The sequence below is a fragment of the Rhineura floridana genome, chromosome 3 (genome assembly GCF_030035675.1).
Source record: "Rhineura floridana isolate rRhiFlo1 chromosome 3, rRhiFlo1.hap2, whole genome shotgun sequence".
NCBI lineage: Eukaryota > Metazoa > Chordata > Lepidosauria > Squamata > Rhineuridae > Rhineura > Rhineura floridana.
In genome coordinates, this window is record NC_084482.1 from 131,457,010 (window position 1) to 131,470,668 (window position 13,659).

Consider the following 13,659-nt stretch of genomic DNA (forward strand, 5'->3'; position numbering starts at 1 on the left):
AGTCCTCATCTGGATCAGATTCTCCACTCCACTCATAAGGATCAGCCTGCAGGAAAGGTAAGTATTCATGCATCTCTGAGGGGTCGCCACCAAGTCTGCCCCTAGAAACATCGAATGGATTAGGCGAGGAGGGAGGGACATCATCATAACAACTCAGTTGCCGTGCAGAGGTGGACTGCCGTGAAACTCCGGGCTGAGGCGACAACTGTGCTTGGGGCTGAGGTTGGGCTTGGGAGAGACACCCTAGTACCTCTCGCAGCTGTAACAGAAATTCCGGAGTCAAGTGTAGCCCTGAAGGAGGAGCAGAGGGCACAGAATGCTCTTGTGTAGGCAAAAGAGACTGCACTGGAGGAGTCGGAGGAAGCAGAGGAACATCAGAACGTGGAGTCTGACTGGGGAAGCCTTCAAATTCATCCTCTGATGACCCAGAGGGAGATTGAAAGAGAGTGGGTACTGTTTCCTGAGCAAGCTTCTCTAAAGACAGAGCTGAAACATAACGGCCCCTCTTGGAAGCGCCGTGGTCAGATAAATGTTTAGTCTTGGCTAAGGCCTTAGAGTGTTTGCGCTTAGCAGGCTTGTGCTGAGGTAAGGCGATGCGCTGGTGACTTGGCCCTGCGGATTGCGCCCCCTGCGGCTGCTGGTCTGCCATGGTGGAGTCTAGATACACGCACACAATGGGGAAGGTGCGGTAACACTCATATGCTGTGAGGCGATGAGAAGTAGGTTGTGCAATGGAGCTCCAGGTGCCAAGAGAAAAAACCTTGTTCACTATGGCACTGCGAAAAAGGGGGGAGTGGGAACTGTCCAACAGGAGAATATCGCCCTGAAGGGAGCCACGAAAAGTATGTTAAGCTGCAATATTGGCCACAAGCTAAGTACACGCACACAGTGGGGAAGGTGCGAGACCGCTACAATACACTGCCAGGAAAAAATTGCTTTTGAAAAAATGCAGCGTGGCCAAGGCTAAATACACACACACAATGGGGAAGGTGCGGTACCGCCAATGTGCACAAAGAGACTCGAATATCACAGAAAAAATTAGCGTGTAACACATTTGAGTGCACTTAAATAGATACACACACACAATGGGGAAGGCGTGGTATCATAAAAAACGCAACTCACTCAAAGTGTGGGGCTCTCCACTGTAGCGGGTGTTGCAACGTTATAAAAAAAACACTGGAGAGAAAATACAGGTGAAATATTAAAAACAGATAGTAAAAAAAACAAAAGGCAAAGGGCAAAAAACAAAGACGAAACTAAGAAACGAATGGAGGACCGGCAACCAGGCCTCCTAGAAAAGGCCCCAGCAGGGGTTAACTGGCCGCTGGAACAAAAATGCTGCCGGCTAGGGCCGAACATGCAGCCTCCACGGGACTATGCGCCGCCGGAGGAACCGTGGCGGCGAGGCGGAAACAAAAAATGCCGCTTACGAGGCACGGAGGCCGGGAGAAGCAGCCCAGCCAGGGAAAAAGAGCTGCTGGGTCCTGGTAAGAAGGCGAAAACACTGGCTGGGAGCCGGCATGGGAGGAAGGTCGAGGAGGGAGCCGCAGCCGCGAGCTACCCTGTGTCAAAATAAACAGCCCCGGGAGGGGGGAGAACCGCAGCCGCGGATCCCCCGGAGAGGAGAGGAGCAGCTGCCGCTGCTAAGGGAGGCCGCAGCCGCGCGTCCCCAAACAAAAAGGGAAACAACCATGCTGTAACCAAAAACGGAAGAAAAAGTAAAAAGTAAGGAAAAACACCAGAAAGGGAAAAAACAAACAGAAAGGTCCCACACACTCCCAAAACCAAAAAAAAAGGGGGGGAAACAAAGGGAACAGCAAATATCAGAAGGAAGAGAAACTTAGCTACGCATGCAGGAAATCCAAGTTCTTCGGACGAAGGCAAGAATGGAACTGGAGTGGGAGGGGCCCGAGGCCCAGGTTTTAACTCGAGTGCATTCTTGCCTTCGGACGCTAGATGGCAGTAAAGCCCAAATTGATGGCAGGCTACCTGTGCTTACCTACTATTCATGAGTACCCTTAGCCAACTTATACTCTACACTGTACATAATTTTTCCTTAATATTTGCCATTGTGAAAACCCTTTGAAATCCTCATGCATTTCCACTGAGTAACAATTCCAAGGAAATCTTCATGCAACCCTGTTAGATACTAGTTAACGGCAAGTATACACAGAAGAGGCAGAAAACTGTGTCTTATGTCCCCACATTCTTTTCTCCCTCCTGCACTCTTATAAAGTACATAGCCCCACCCCACCTCACCCAGATTTTCTGGTTACTGACTGGGGAAGATTAACAAGCCATGAGGGAGAGAGTTCTAGAGAGAAATGAGAATTTTGCCACAAAAAAGTGTAAAATGTGGATCTTGTCTCTAGTATGAAGAAGTTGTGCTCAACAACTTAGAGGAGCACTGGGGAATCTCTGGGCTGTGAGCCTAATTAAGTCTGGGAGGCAGTTTTGGCCAAGCCACATCCACCTGACCTACACCTAATGTCATATGTTATGACATTAGGTCATATGTGTCATACATTATGACATCAGATGTGGGATAGGAAACGATGTTGGTTATCAGGGCTTGCATAACACTTTGCGCAGAGACCCGATGATCAGTTGATCATTAGGGCTTCTATGCATAGTCCTATGTAAAAATGGGTTACCTGATATTGTGCCGTCAGGTGACTGACAGGTGCCGTGGGGGAGATAAGCTGGTATCCAGTTCCCCACTTAGAGGTTTGATGGCCACTGAGAGAGTTGTAGGTTCTTAAAGGTTATATCTCTTGAACAGTAAAGGGATGTTTCGCAAACATTTGAGATGAAAAAATGACTACTGCAGGAGAGCAAAAACAACAAAGAAGCTTGTGGCACTAACAAATTACAACATAAGCTTTTGTGGATTAGAGTAGAGTGTTATTGCTCATAATTCCTCAAAGGAGGGAAAGCGTATAAAACAAGCTTGCAGCACTAGACTAGAGGGGAGGGTATTGCCTTTGTTGTGGGCGGACAGGGCTCTGGAAGTGCTAGATTCAAATCCCACCTAGGTCAAACTCTCCACTCGGACATGAAAACTCAGTGGTGGACTTGGACATATCCCTTGCTCTTTCACTTAGATATCCATTTGAAAGATGGCAATGAACTTCACAAAGTTCCCCAGAAAACCACCCTGGACATTAGAAGAGCTACAGGACAATGAATAACAACAGGTTGAGCTTTAAGGGCTGTGTGCCTCAGTGTTGGGCTCTTACCTGTCCCTGGCCAAGAGAAATAGCAGAAAGTTTCTTAGAAAACTTCATTTCTTCAGCAAATTTATAGAGATCAGCAGCTGGGTCTGTGCCTGGAGAGAGGACGAAGATCAGAGGGGTAGTAGAAGCAGACTCCTTAAACACCACAGAGAGGTTGGCAGTCTGAAATGAGAAAAAGGGATATTTCTTTTAAGACCCAGTAGCTCACAACGGAGAAGAGATCTGCTTGTAGTCAGTGCACAGCCCTTCCCCTCTTATGCTTTCCTGTCTACTGTGGGGAATAAGGCTGTGGCTATATGTGAAATTTGCAGAGAAAGAAAGAGGCAGGACAACACTATGAGGTGATAAGTCTTGTCAAACAGATACTTGCTCTTGTAACCTCTGCCATCCACTCACCCTCCCTCCCTCGCCCTGCTGCTACACCCATGCACAACGGCTGCTAGCTACCTGTGGCTCAATGAAGCTCGGCCCCAAGTTGGCAGCCACAAAGTCCTGCATTGCGTTGGTGACTTTGTCCCCTCGTAGACAACGCAGGACAAGCAACTTCTGGAAGGAATCCAGTTTGCTGTTCCACTTGCCGGGCAGAGGCTCCCTGAAAGAGAGGAAAGGGCTATCTCAGGTTTGCACATTTTATACTGAAAGTGTGACAGACACAGGATTAAAAGACAGGCCTATTAGAGTGGCTTTCATATGGCAACTATGATGGGTTCAGTCACTGCGACAAATCAGAAGATGGCTATGCTCTACCTCCAATGTCAGAGGCAGTATGTCTCTCAATTGTAGTTGCTGGGGAGCACAAGTGGGAAAGTGCTCTTGCACTCATGCCCTGCCTGTGGGCTTCCCAGAGGCATCTGGTTGGTCACTGTGAGAGCGGAATGCTGGACTTGATGGGCCTTTGGCTTGATCCAGCAGGGTTGCTCCTTTTATGTTCTTAGGTGTGTCAAAGTCAGTAACATCTCTCTAGAAATTTTCTGCATAGAATTATTGTTGACAAGCAGTGGGGGTGAGAGATGATGGGTGGAGCAGGGCTGAGTCATGCAAAAATCAGTATCCATAACCATATTGGGGACTGAAGGGGAAGTCACCTGTGAGGTTCAGCGCTGTCAAAAATCGCTCGGAAGCCAGGCAGATTTGCCACAAAATCATCTGCAAAGCCGGGAAAATTGTGTAGGTTGGTTAAGGCCAAGATATCATTCCATGCTCTTTCGTATAGCCATGCAGGAGCTGGATTATCTCGCATGGATTTAACTGCACCACCAGAAATAAGATATCGCCATTCATCCTGTATGTTAAAATCATAAAGAATATGAAGGAAAAATTAGGTCTTGTGCTTGTCATTTTTCTTTCTGTGAACTGTAGCCACTAGTGTCAGAATATGGAGATGTTCACCTCTGTGGCCCATAGATGGTAGGCTTGTCAAAAATGTTTAAAGACTCAAGACTAGGGACCAGTCAGTATCATGAATTGTCAGGAGCAATCATCATTTCTGTAAGATCTGTTTAGGAGGATATGCATTACTTCTGCACTTGTCACAAAAGCTTAAAGACCAGGAGTACATACGACTGGTTTTCCCTCCTAAGATTATAATGATGGCTACAATCATCTGCACACTGGCCTTGGAGTAAGCCCTATTAAACGTAATGGGGATTACTTTACATTCAAACAATGTAAAGAGTGGGGTTCATTCTCCGCAGGACCTTATTATCAAGAGATATGCCAGGGCAAAAGTTTATCATGAAACATGAAAAGAGACAAGCTAAAAAAAAATCAAGAATTTCAAATGTTCAACACAGTGATTGACACCCCACTTTTTTACATTTTTGGAGCTTCCCTGTTTTCCTTTATTGGCAAAATTAAGGGATTAAATTATAAATGAATTAACTAAGAAAATGACTGGGCTTTCCTCTCTCCTTAACTGCCTAAATAAGTGGAAAAGATGACAGACAATATCCAGCCTTGTAAGCAGGAGCTCCAGAAGAACCATGCTGTTATGAAGTGGGCAGGACCAGAACGAGGTGGGGTCTCCTCCAACCGAAGGGCTGACACTCTGCAAAGATTGGCTCTGCCTGTGGAGTGAGTGGGAGGAGCAACCTCTTCCAGGATAACAACCTATCCTGAGACAGAATACGAAGAACATGGCCAAATGCAGTACGGTCTTCAGAGAGAGGGTCATCAAGAATATATGCCTGGAAACACACTGTAGCAGCAGCTCCACAGAATTGCTGTGGGAAACACTGACATTTCCACTGATGTTTTCTGCAGCAAATGTATATCATGGTTTGGATCCCAAGTTACTCCTCTGCTCACAAAAAATGAGGGGGGGGAGTATATCTCACTTCTCCCCTCTGTCTGCAGCCTCCCATGTCACACGCCATTCCCAAGGGTCACCCAGGCCCTAGGAGCAGATGTTCAGGGAGTGCATGGAGCTGCAGAGGGAAAGTTGAGACAGGAATGCCCCATTCCACGAATTCTGTTCCATTCACAGAAAGAAAGTTAGGATCCAAGTTAGTGTGTAGTTGTCATACATACATCTTTAAACACCCATGGGCACACACCTGGGAACTCTGGCCTAATCAGGTGTCCCAGATGCCTGTACCTGTGCCTATGATATCCACAAATTATGTGCACCAGTGAAACACAGGTGGTTCCTTCACCAGGCTATGCTTTAGACAAGTTTGTTGTACAGTGCATAGTTACTCGATTTAAAGCAGTCTCACTGTAGTTCATCATTGTACAGATACTTGCTTAAAAGAGACTGAGGATGTTGTTTTACTGACCATGTCTATTTTGCCTTCATTCATCATGATCCGAATGCACACTAGAAATGCAAACATCAGCTTGTGCTTTTCAAAGAGGCTGCGGCATACATTGCTGTAGAGGCTGAAAGTGAGGTATTTGTTGATATTTGCTATTCGCTTTTTTAGGGTGTCTGAAAATAAGCAGTCACAATAACAGTGCAGAGAGTGAGAGGGAGGAAATGAACCACAATGGTACCATAGTCTTTAGCATTTTGTCAAGGGAAAGTTCATTATTTAATGGGACTTAAGCCAGCAGCAATGTGCTTCGAAAACTTATCTCATACAACTTCTCTGATAGTAGCACAATGAACACTGCTTGAAGATATGGAAGCTGGTAGGATGTCTGAAAAATGGAAATGGACTGCCTTCAAGTCGATTCCGACTCATGGCGACCCTATGAATAGGGTTTTCATGGTAAGGGGTATTCAGAGGGGGTTTACCATTGCCCTCCTCTGAGGCTGAGAGGCAGTGACTGACCCAAGGCCACCCAGTGAGCTTCATGGCTGTGTGGGGATTCGAACCCTGACTTCCCAGGTCTTGGTCCAACACTCTAGCCACTATGCCACACTTGCTCTCAGACCATTAAAAAACATTTATGGCAAGATGCTTTACGCTGGTAAGGATACCAAGTTAGAAGTTCGCACTTTAAAAGAAAGCTCTCATTCAGAGCTTTATTAACAGCAGTACCATTTAGAAGTGGTGAGGGAAGGGGCAGATGGCATCAGGAACATCTATATCTCTGGATTACATACTAGTTCTACAGCTTGGATTGCTGAATGTTGCCACCACCACCTGAAATGGTACACCTATTTGCAGATTCGGTAAAATGGAAATAATTTCTAAACCCAAGACAGGAATAATTTGGGATCAACTTGGAGTTCACAGATGCTGCAACTCTTCCCCCTCCCAAGAATATTTCTTTTTTCATATACAAATATCAGTAAAATATAAAACAATACATAATGCACAACAAAAGAAAAAAGTTCTGCAACTCTGATAGTAAATTAGTAGGGCCTGATTATGATCTGGAAAGAGTAGGTGTAGGTGCACTCTTTTCAAAGCTTTTTTTGTGCCAATTTTATTCCACCACAGAACTGTAGCGAATCCTCGAAATGCAAGGACTTTTATTTATTTTTATTTATTAAATTTATATCCTGCCCTTCCTCCAAAAGGAGCCCAAGGCATCATTATCAAACCTCCAATCCCTCAAAAGCCTGAGCATCTTCCAGAAGAACCGTGAGACCACTTTTTCATTTTGAGATGGCTTGTAATAGCTGGGTCTAGACTGGAACAGGCGAGAGCAGGAGACAGCATTTTGTATTTAATTTCTTTTTGAACAATTTGGCATCATTATTCTGATCACTGATATGTTCCATTTTAACTGTTTACCAATACTTCCATCATACCCCTAATGACTTTACTATGCATACATAATACTTTATAAACTCTGAACATTAGAACATATCTGATTTTTGTCCCTTGAGTGTCAATGAGAGTATGTGAAGCACTGAGTGGTTCTGGATGGGAGGTAATTCCCATCACACACACTACATTATCAGAGGTACCTGCTCTCTCGGAGTTTGAAATTCCTGTCAGAAATATGTTGAGGAACCATTCTAATGAATACTGGTACATCGGGTCAACATTGGACAAATCTGAGACACAGAAGAAGAGGATCTGGGTGCGGACAGCCACAGGCACGTACTCCAGCCGAGTGATATCAATATCCTTCTCTGTTTGTTCAGCTATCTTCACTTTGGCCTGTAGGAGATTCAAGATCAAGGCAAAATGCATAGCTCCATATTAAGTCAAAATGAACAGCTGACAAGCTCCATTGGGAGCATAGATCAGTCACCAACCTGAATTTCCCCTGCTTTTAGCTTCGATGCCTCCAACACTTTGATGAGCTCCAAGTCATCAACAGGGTTCCCCTCAGAGGAGCTCAAGCGGTACAGGATCTGATCTTCTATCTCCTTCAGCTCTTGCCGCATCTTGGCATTACTGATGATCAGCTGGTTCTTGGCATCTTCTAAGTCAGGACGCTCTTCAGCTACCACTTGGCCTAGCAATTGGTCCTCTAAACCACTGTAAAAAGAGATAAACTTCAGATAGTACAGCTTGAACAACAAACAGTCTTAGGGCACCTTAATATTATATTATAGCTTGGTTTTAGACTTTCCCCAGTTACAAGCTGCAAGCCCAGTAGGGCTCAGACAAATTCACAATTCAATCTATCAGGACTGATGGGGTTCAGTCTTTAACTTGGAGCTACAGATGGAAAATAACAGCTGACATGATTAAAGGAGAACACTTTAAGCCCAAGGTTCTTTAAGTATCAGAACACTTGCTGGCATCAACAATGAAGATCATAAATTAATTTTGAGCACAGATATATTTGTGGAAAATGCAGCATATAATTAATACAACTAGTTAGCCATCAATGTACTTAAATCAATTATCGTTATTATTCAGTATAGCTTGACGTCCACATTTCAAAAACAGAACAGGAGTAGTCAAGGTCTGACATGGGATTGTGGTGAATTGTACAGAAAGCTGATGTTACCTGGGGGATAGGGTGAAGTTAATTAGTGTAAGCTTGGTGGATAGCTCTGGTGTGTAGTGGGGATTAGGTAGGTTCGTGGTGATGTACATATTAAAATCATCATGGTATGGAATCACTGTGTCTCCCAGCTTTAACACTGTGCTACCTTGCTGTTTATAGGTCTGTATACCAGGGAAACAAATCAAAAAGGTAATAAAAGTCTATGCAAAAAGAAGAGACAAAGTTATATCATAGAGAGTATCATGATTTTCATAACCAACCAACAAATTCATGTTGATGAGAGCGCACGGATGGTGTGGCTTGGGATGAGCAAAACTCAATGGTGCCAGTGTGGCTAGAATTTAATACCTGATTTCTGCAGAATTTCTGGGCTCTCTAGCAGTACCCATCCATAGCCAGAAGACATACTTATACACCTCAACATCATACTTGCCTCCCAGTCCCAGCTGGTCTACATACTAGCAAGCATCTCTCTATCCTTCATTTTATGGATGATGAGCAGGGGGAACAGCATACTACTAGCAGAAACCGAAACGAATACTGATGAAAGTTAAAGAGAAAAGCACAAAAGCAAGAATACAGCTGAATGTCAAAAACACTAAAGTAATGATAACAGAAGATTTATATAACTTTAAAGTTGACAATGAGGACATGGAACTTATCAAGGATTATCAATACCTTGGCACAGCCAAAATGGAGACAATAGTCAAGAAATCAGAAGAAGGCTAGGACTAGGGAAGGGAGCTATGAGAGAACTAGAAAAGGTCCTCAAATGCAAAGATGTATCACTGAACACTAAAGTCAGGATCATTCAGACCATGGTATTCCCGATCTCTATGTATGGATGTGGAAGTCGGACAGTGAAAAAAGCGGATAAGAGGGGAGAGTGTTCTTGCACTCAGGTTCTGCTTGTGGGCTTCCCCCAGGCACCTGGTTGGCCACTGTGAGAACAGGATGCTGGACTAGATGGGCCACTGGCCTGATCCAGCAGGCTCTTCTTATGTTCTTAAGAGAAAAATCAACTCATTTGAAATGTGGTGTTGGAGGAGAGCTTTGCGGATACCATGGACTGCGAAAAAGACAAATAACTGGGTGTTAGAACAAATTAAACCAGAACTATCACTAGAAGCTAAAATGATGAAATGGAGGTTATCATACTTTGGACACATCTTGAGAAGACATGATTTACTAGAAAAGACAATAATGCTGGGGAAAACAGAAGGGAGTAGAAAAAGAGGAAGGCCAAACAAGAGATGGATTGATTCCATAAAGGAAGCCACAGACCTGAACTTACAAAATCTGAACAGGGTGGTTCACAACAGATGCTACTGGAGGTCACTGATTCATAGGGTCACCATAAGTCGTAATCGACTTGAAGGCACATAACACACACAAGGAGAAACCAGCTGGCAGCAGAAGGATTAAGAACTCTCCTGCTGCCCAAAGTGTCTCAACTACAAATTTGTACCTTCCTGCTCCCAATTCACACAAAAGGTGGAGCAGCCACTTCTTCAGCATGCAAGGCATTCCAGCACTAGGGTAGCACCTTCACCCAATGCTGGCTGCAGAAAGGTTGCCAATGCCTGTTAATCTTTTTATCAGATGAAAATGGAAATGGACTGCCTTCAAGTTAATTCCAACTTATGGTGACCCTATGAATAGGGTTCTCATGGTAAGCAGTATTCAGAGGTGGTTTACCGTTGCCTTCCTCCAAGGCTGAGAGGCTGTGACTGGCCCAAGGTCACCCAGTGAGCTTCATGGCTGTGTGGGGATTCAAACCCTGGTCTCCCAGGGCGTAGTCCAACCACTCTAACCACTACACCACACAGATAAATGAGAAAGCACCTGTTTCAGCAAGACTGGTTCAAGAGCTGGATCCAGTTCTTCCCCTACATTCTCCAGGAGAAACGGCTTTCCAAAACGAATAGCATTCTCCAAGCTGCGGAGGAAGTCCCGATCACTGAGCTTAGATGTGTCTAGCCCATTATCTTTCTCCTGAAAAACAGAAGGTTGCAAAGAAACTCGGTTTAGGTGACGACAGGGGCTTGTGTGACTGTGGAATAAGAGACAGAAAACTGATTGAAATGGACATGGTGGGGGTGGAAGCTACGTATAAACATACACTTTGCTAATGAATGGAATATAACAAACACCCAGAACTGAGCCAATATGAAGTTTTGAAGACTCAATTCAGAGAAGCGTGAAAGTAGCCAAAAGGAACATTTGTGTGGTGAACAAGTAAACACTTTCACTCCTAATATTTCTTCATGATAACAGTTCAATGCACTGTTAAGCTTTTGCTTTTTGATACTGCTTCTCACATTACAAAATCAGTACTCAGAATTGGGAACCTTCAAATTCATGCTCAAGGGTGAAGTTGGATCTTCTACTTTAGCATTCTTAAAACAAAAATCTTTTGCATGCTGGAAAGAGTACAAGATATTTTTTAACAGTACAACTTTAAAAAATATGATAATCAGAGATTCAGATAACAAGAGTATAATGTTTTACATGTGTTTGTAGTTTGTAAACTGGGAATTTTAGATATGAGATGTACATAACATCTGTTACAGAAACAGGCCTTTAATCTCAGAGACAGAAAAATCATCCCCTGGTACCACTAAATTTAACTAATGACTCTGCAGAAGCAGAAACCCTCACCAAGTTTTTTATCCATTTGTTGGCTTGTCCCTGGGGGTCTATGAATAGAGTCCAGCGCTGAGAGAACTGTGTTATCATCCCATTCTCCACAGACAAAGTATCATTGGGCAGACCTGCAATCTGTATCAGAAGGAAAAACACATGGTTTTAGCAGTTAATGTTACATTTGCACATCTCTTAATTTTCCATAATTTATACTACTTCTGCTAGTGGAGGAGAGGTGCAGCAGCCAGTTCTTCAACATGCAAGGCATTCCAACATTAGTATAACCCCTTCACACAATCTACAAGATTTTGCAATCTATTGTGTTATTCTGCAATTCACATCTTCTTGAGTAAACTGGAATTAGGACCAGCTATGATTCAACCCCATCAATTAAAGTTATTCAAAGGATGGAAATGAATGACTCAGTCAGTGTACACTATTAACATTACCTGCCATGATCGGATTTTCACTGGATCTCCAAGGGTGGATATCAGGTTTGGTTCCTTAGTGTGTGGAACATTATGTGATGCAAGCTTACTTATCCATTCCTCACAAAGTGAAATGCGGTATTGACCCTACAAAGGAAAATTATGCATCACTGATATTAAATCAGTACTGCTGTTAGTTAAATTAAACTGTCATGCTGAAAGAGAGCCTGGAGGCCCATATGCTTAGCTATACATACAGTGTAGTCTCCATGGGAGCAGTTATTTAGTGATAAGAAGGTAAGAAAAACTTTGATGGATCAGGCCAAAAGCTTATCCAGAATCCTGTTTGCACAGAGACCAATGACATACCTATGGAAGTTCACAGGACATGAGGGCAACTGCACTCTCCCTTCTTGTGATTCCCAGCAACTGATATTCAGAGGCTTATCATCTCTAATACTGGAGGAGTGGCCTGCACAGTGAGGTGGTGTTGTAGAGCCTCCCTCCCGATGCCAGCGCCGCTGCTACCTACAGTGCCGTGGCAGGGTAAGGTGGCTGTGAGGTTGGAGTTTATCTGCTGCTCCTGCTGGTGCACCTGTGCAGCCCCAGGCTTGCCCCTGCACTGTTGTGATAAGCAGCAATGATGCTGGTGTCAGGAGGCTGGTTCTGTGGCACTGCCCCACTGTGCTGGTTGCTCCTGTATGCAGCCATCATGACTACTAGCCACTGATAGCCTTCTCTTTCATGAATTTGTCAGCATCTCTTTTGAAATAATCCAAGTTGGTGGTCATCACCATCTTTTTGCTGAGTGAAGATGTACTTCCTTTCGTCTTTCTCAAATCTTCCAACATTCAACTTCATTGCATCCGGGTTCAAGTGTTTTGAGAGAAAAAGAAAAACTTCTATCAACTACACTCTGCATAATTTTCTACCCTTCTATCATGTCCCATTCCTTATTTGCCTTTTTTCCCTTTAAAAAGTCCCAAATGATGTAACCTTCTTACCTCATAGGACAATTGTTCCAGCCCTTGATCATTTTAGTTGCCCTTTTCTACAACTTTTCCAGCTCTACAATATCCTTTTTGAGATGTGGCAACCAGAACGATACACAATATTCCAAGTTTGGTCACACACAGATTTGTAGAACAGCATTACAATATTGGCAGTTTTATTTTCAGTCCCTTTCCCATAACAGCCCTAACATGGAATTTCTTTTTTTTTAAAAGCTGCGCACACCGAGTCAACATTTTCATTGATCTATCTACCATGGCCCTAGAATTCTTTCCTTGCCAATTATATGTGAAGTTTAGGATTTTTTGCCCCAATATGCGACATTTTATACTCATTAAAATGGAAGTTTTTTTTACTGTAAACTTCTGTTTCATGTTGGCAGTGGAGGGCATTCTCTTGTAGGGATTACACCTCCCATTGGACTGACAGGAAGGGTCCAGAATCCTTTGCTTCCTCTTCCAGGGGGAGAAGTCATCCTGCGCTCCAGTTCAACTGACAGAGCAAGAACCACTCCTCTGCCCATTATTAACGAAGAACATGTCCCTCCCGCTCTACCAACTTGGAGAGCCCAAGAACTGGAAAACTTATGCCAAAGAAAAAATAAGCGAAACAAAGAATCCTGGGAAGTGTAGTTTGTGAAGGGTGCTGAGAGGAGACTCCTATTCCACTGACAGAGCTCCAGCGGCCAGAGTGGTTTAACAGTCAGCCACTCTGATTGAAGGTCTGTGAGGGGAACAGGGCATCTCCTAGCAACTCTCAGCACTCTTTACTAACTACACTTCCCAAGATTCTTTGGGAGAAGCCATGACTGTCCAAAGTGAAATAAAGGCCTGGTGTGCATGTGGCCATAGACAGCTTTGGTTTAAATTTGGGTGGGAGGCTACATGTGCCTGCTGTAGAATAAAAAGGTGGGGGAAATGTTGAAAAGCAATGATACTGTTCACAATGTTTTCCTTATGAAAATGTAAGGGGCTTCC

The 13,659-nt window shown here is 44.0% G+C and overlaps 2 protein-coding genes across 7 annotated transcripts in view; one reads left to right on the plus strand and one right to left on the minus strand.

Annotated features, from left to right (window-relative positions):
* BAP1 (BRCA1 associated protein 1) overlaps positions 1-13,659 on the plus strand; it is a 94,571-nt gene that overhangs the window by 58,632 nt on the left and 22,280 nt on the right. The gene's annotated exons all lie outside the window — the stretch shown is intronic.
* DNAH1 (dynein axonemal heavy chain 1) overlaps positions 1-13,659 on the minus strand; it is a 220,996-nt gene that overhangs the window by 19,020 nt on the left and 188,317 nt on the right. For 3 of the 4 annotated variants that reach the window (XM_061617932.1, XM_061617930.1, XM_061617933.1), the window contains 10 exons: positions 11,693-11,818; positions 11,259-11,378; positions 10,443-10,592; positions 8,598-8,758; positions 7,894-8,119; positions 7,600-7,795; positions 6,014-6,165; positions 4,322-4,518; positions 3,684-3,828; positions 3,240-3,398 (listed from right to left, as the gene is read on the minus strand). In XM_061617932.1, the coding sequence (XP_061473916.1) occupies positions 3,240-3,398; positions 3,684-3,828; positions 4,322-4,518; positions 6,014-6,165; positions 7,600-7,795; positions 7,894-8,119; positions 8,598-8,758; positions 10,443-10,592; positions 11,259-11,378; positions 11,693-11,818 (1,632 nt within the window). The remainder of the gene's footprint in view (positions 1-3,239; positions 3,399-3,683; positions 3,829-4,321; positions 4,519-6,013; positions 6,166-7,599; positions 7,796-7,893; positions 8,120-8,597; positions 8,759-10,442; positions 10,593-11,258; positions 11,379-11,692; positions 11,819-13,659) is intronic. The other variant, XM_061617931.1, reaches the window with a different exon arrangement.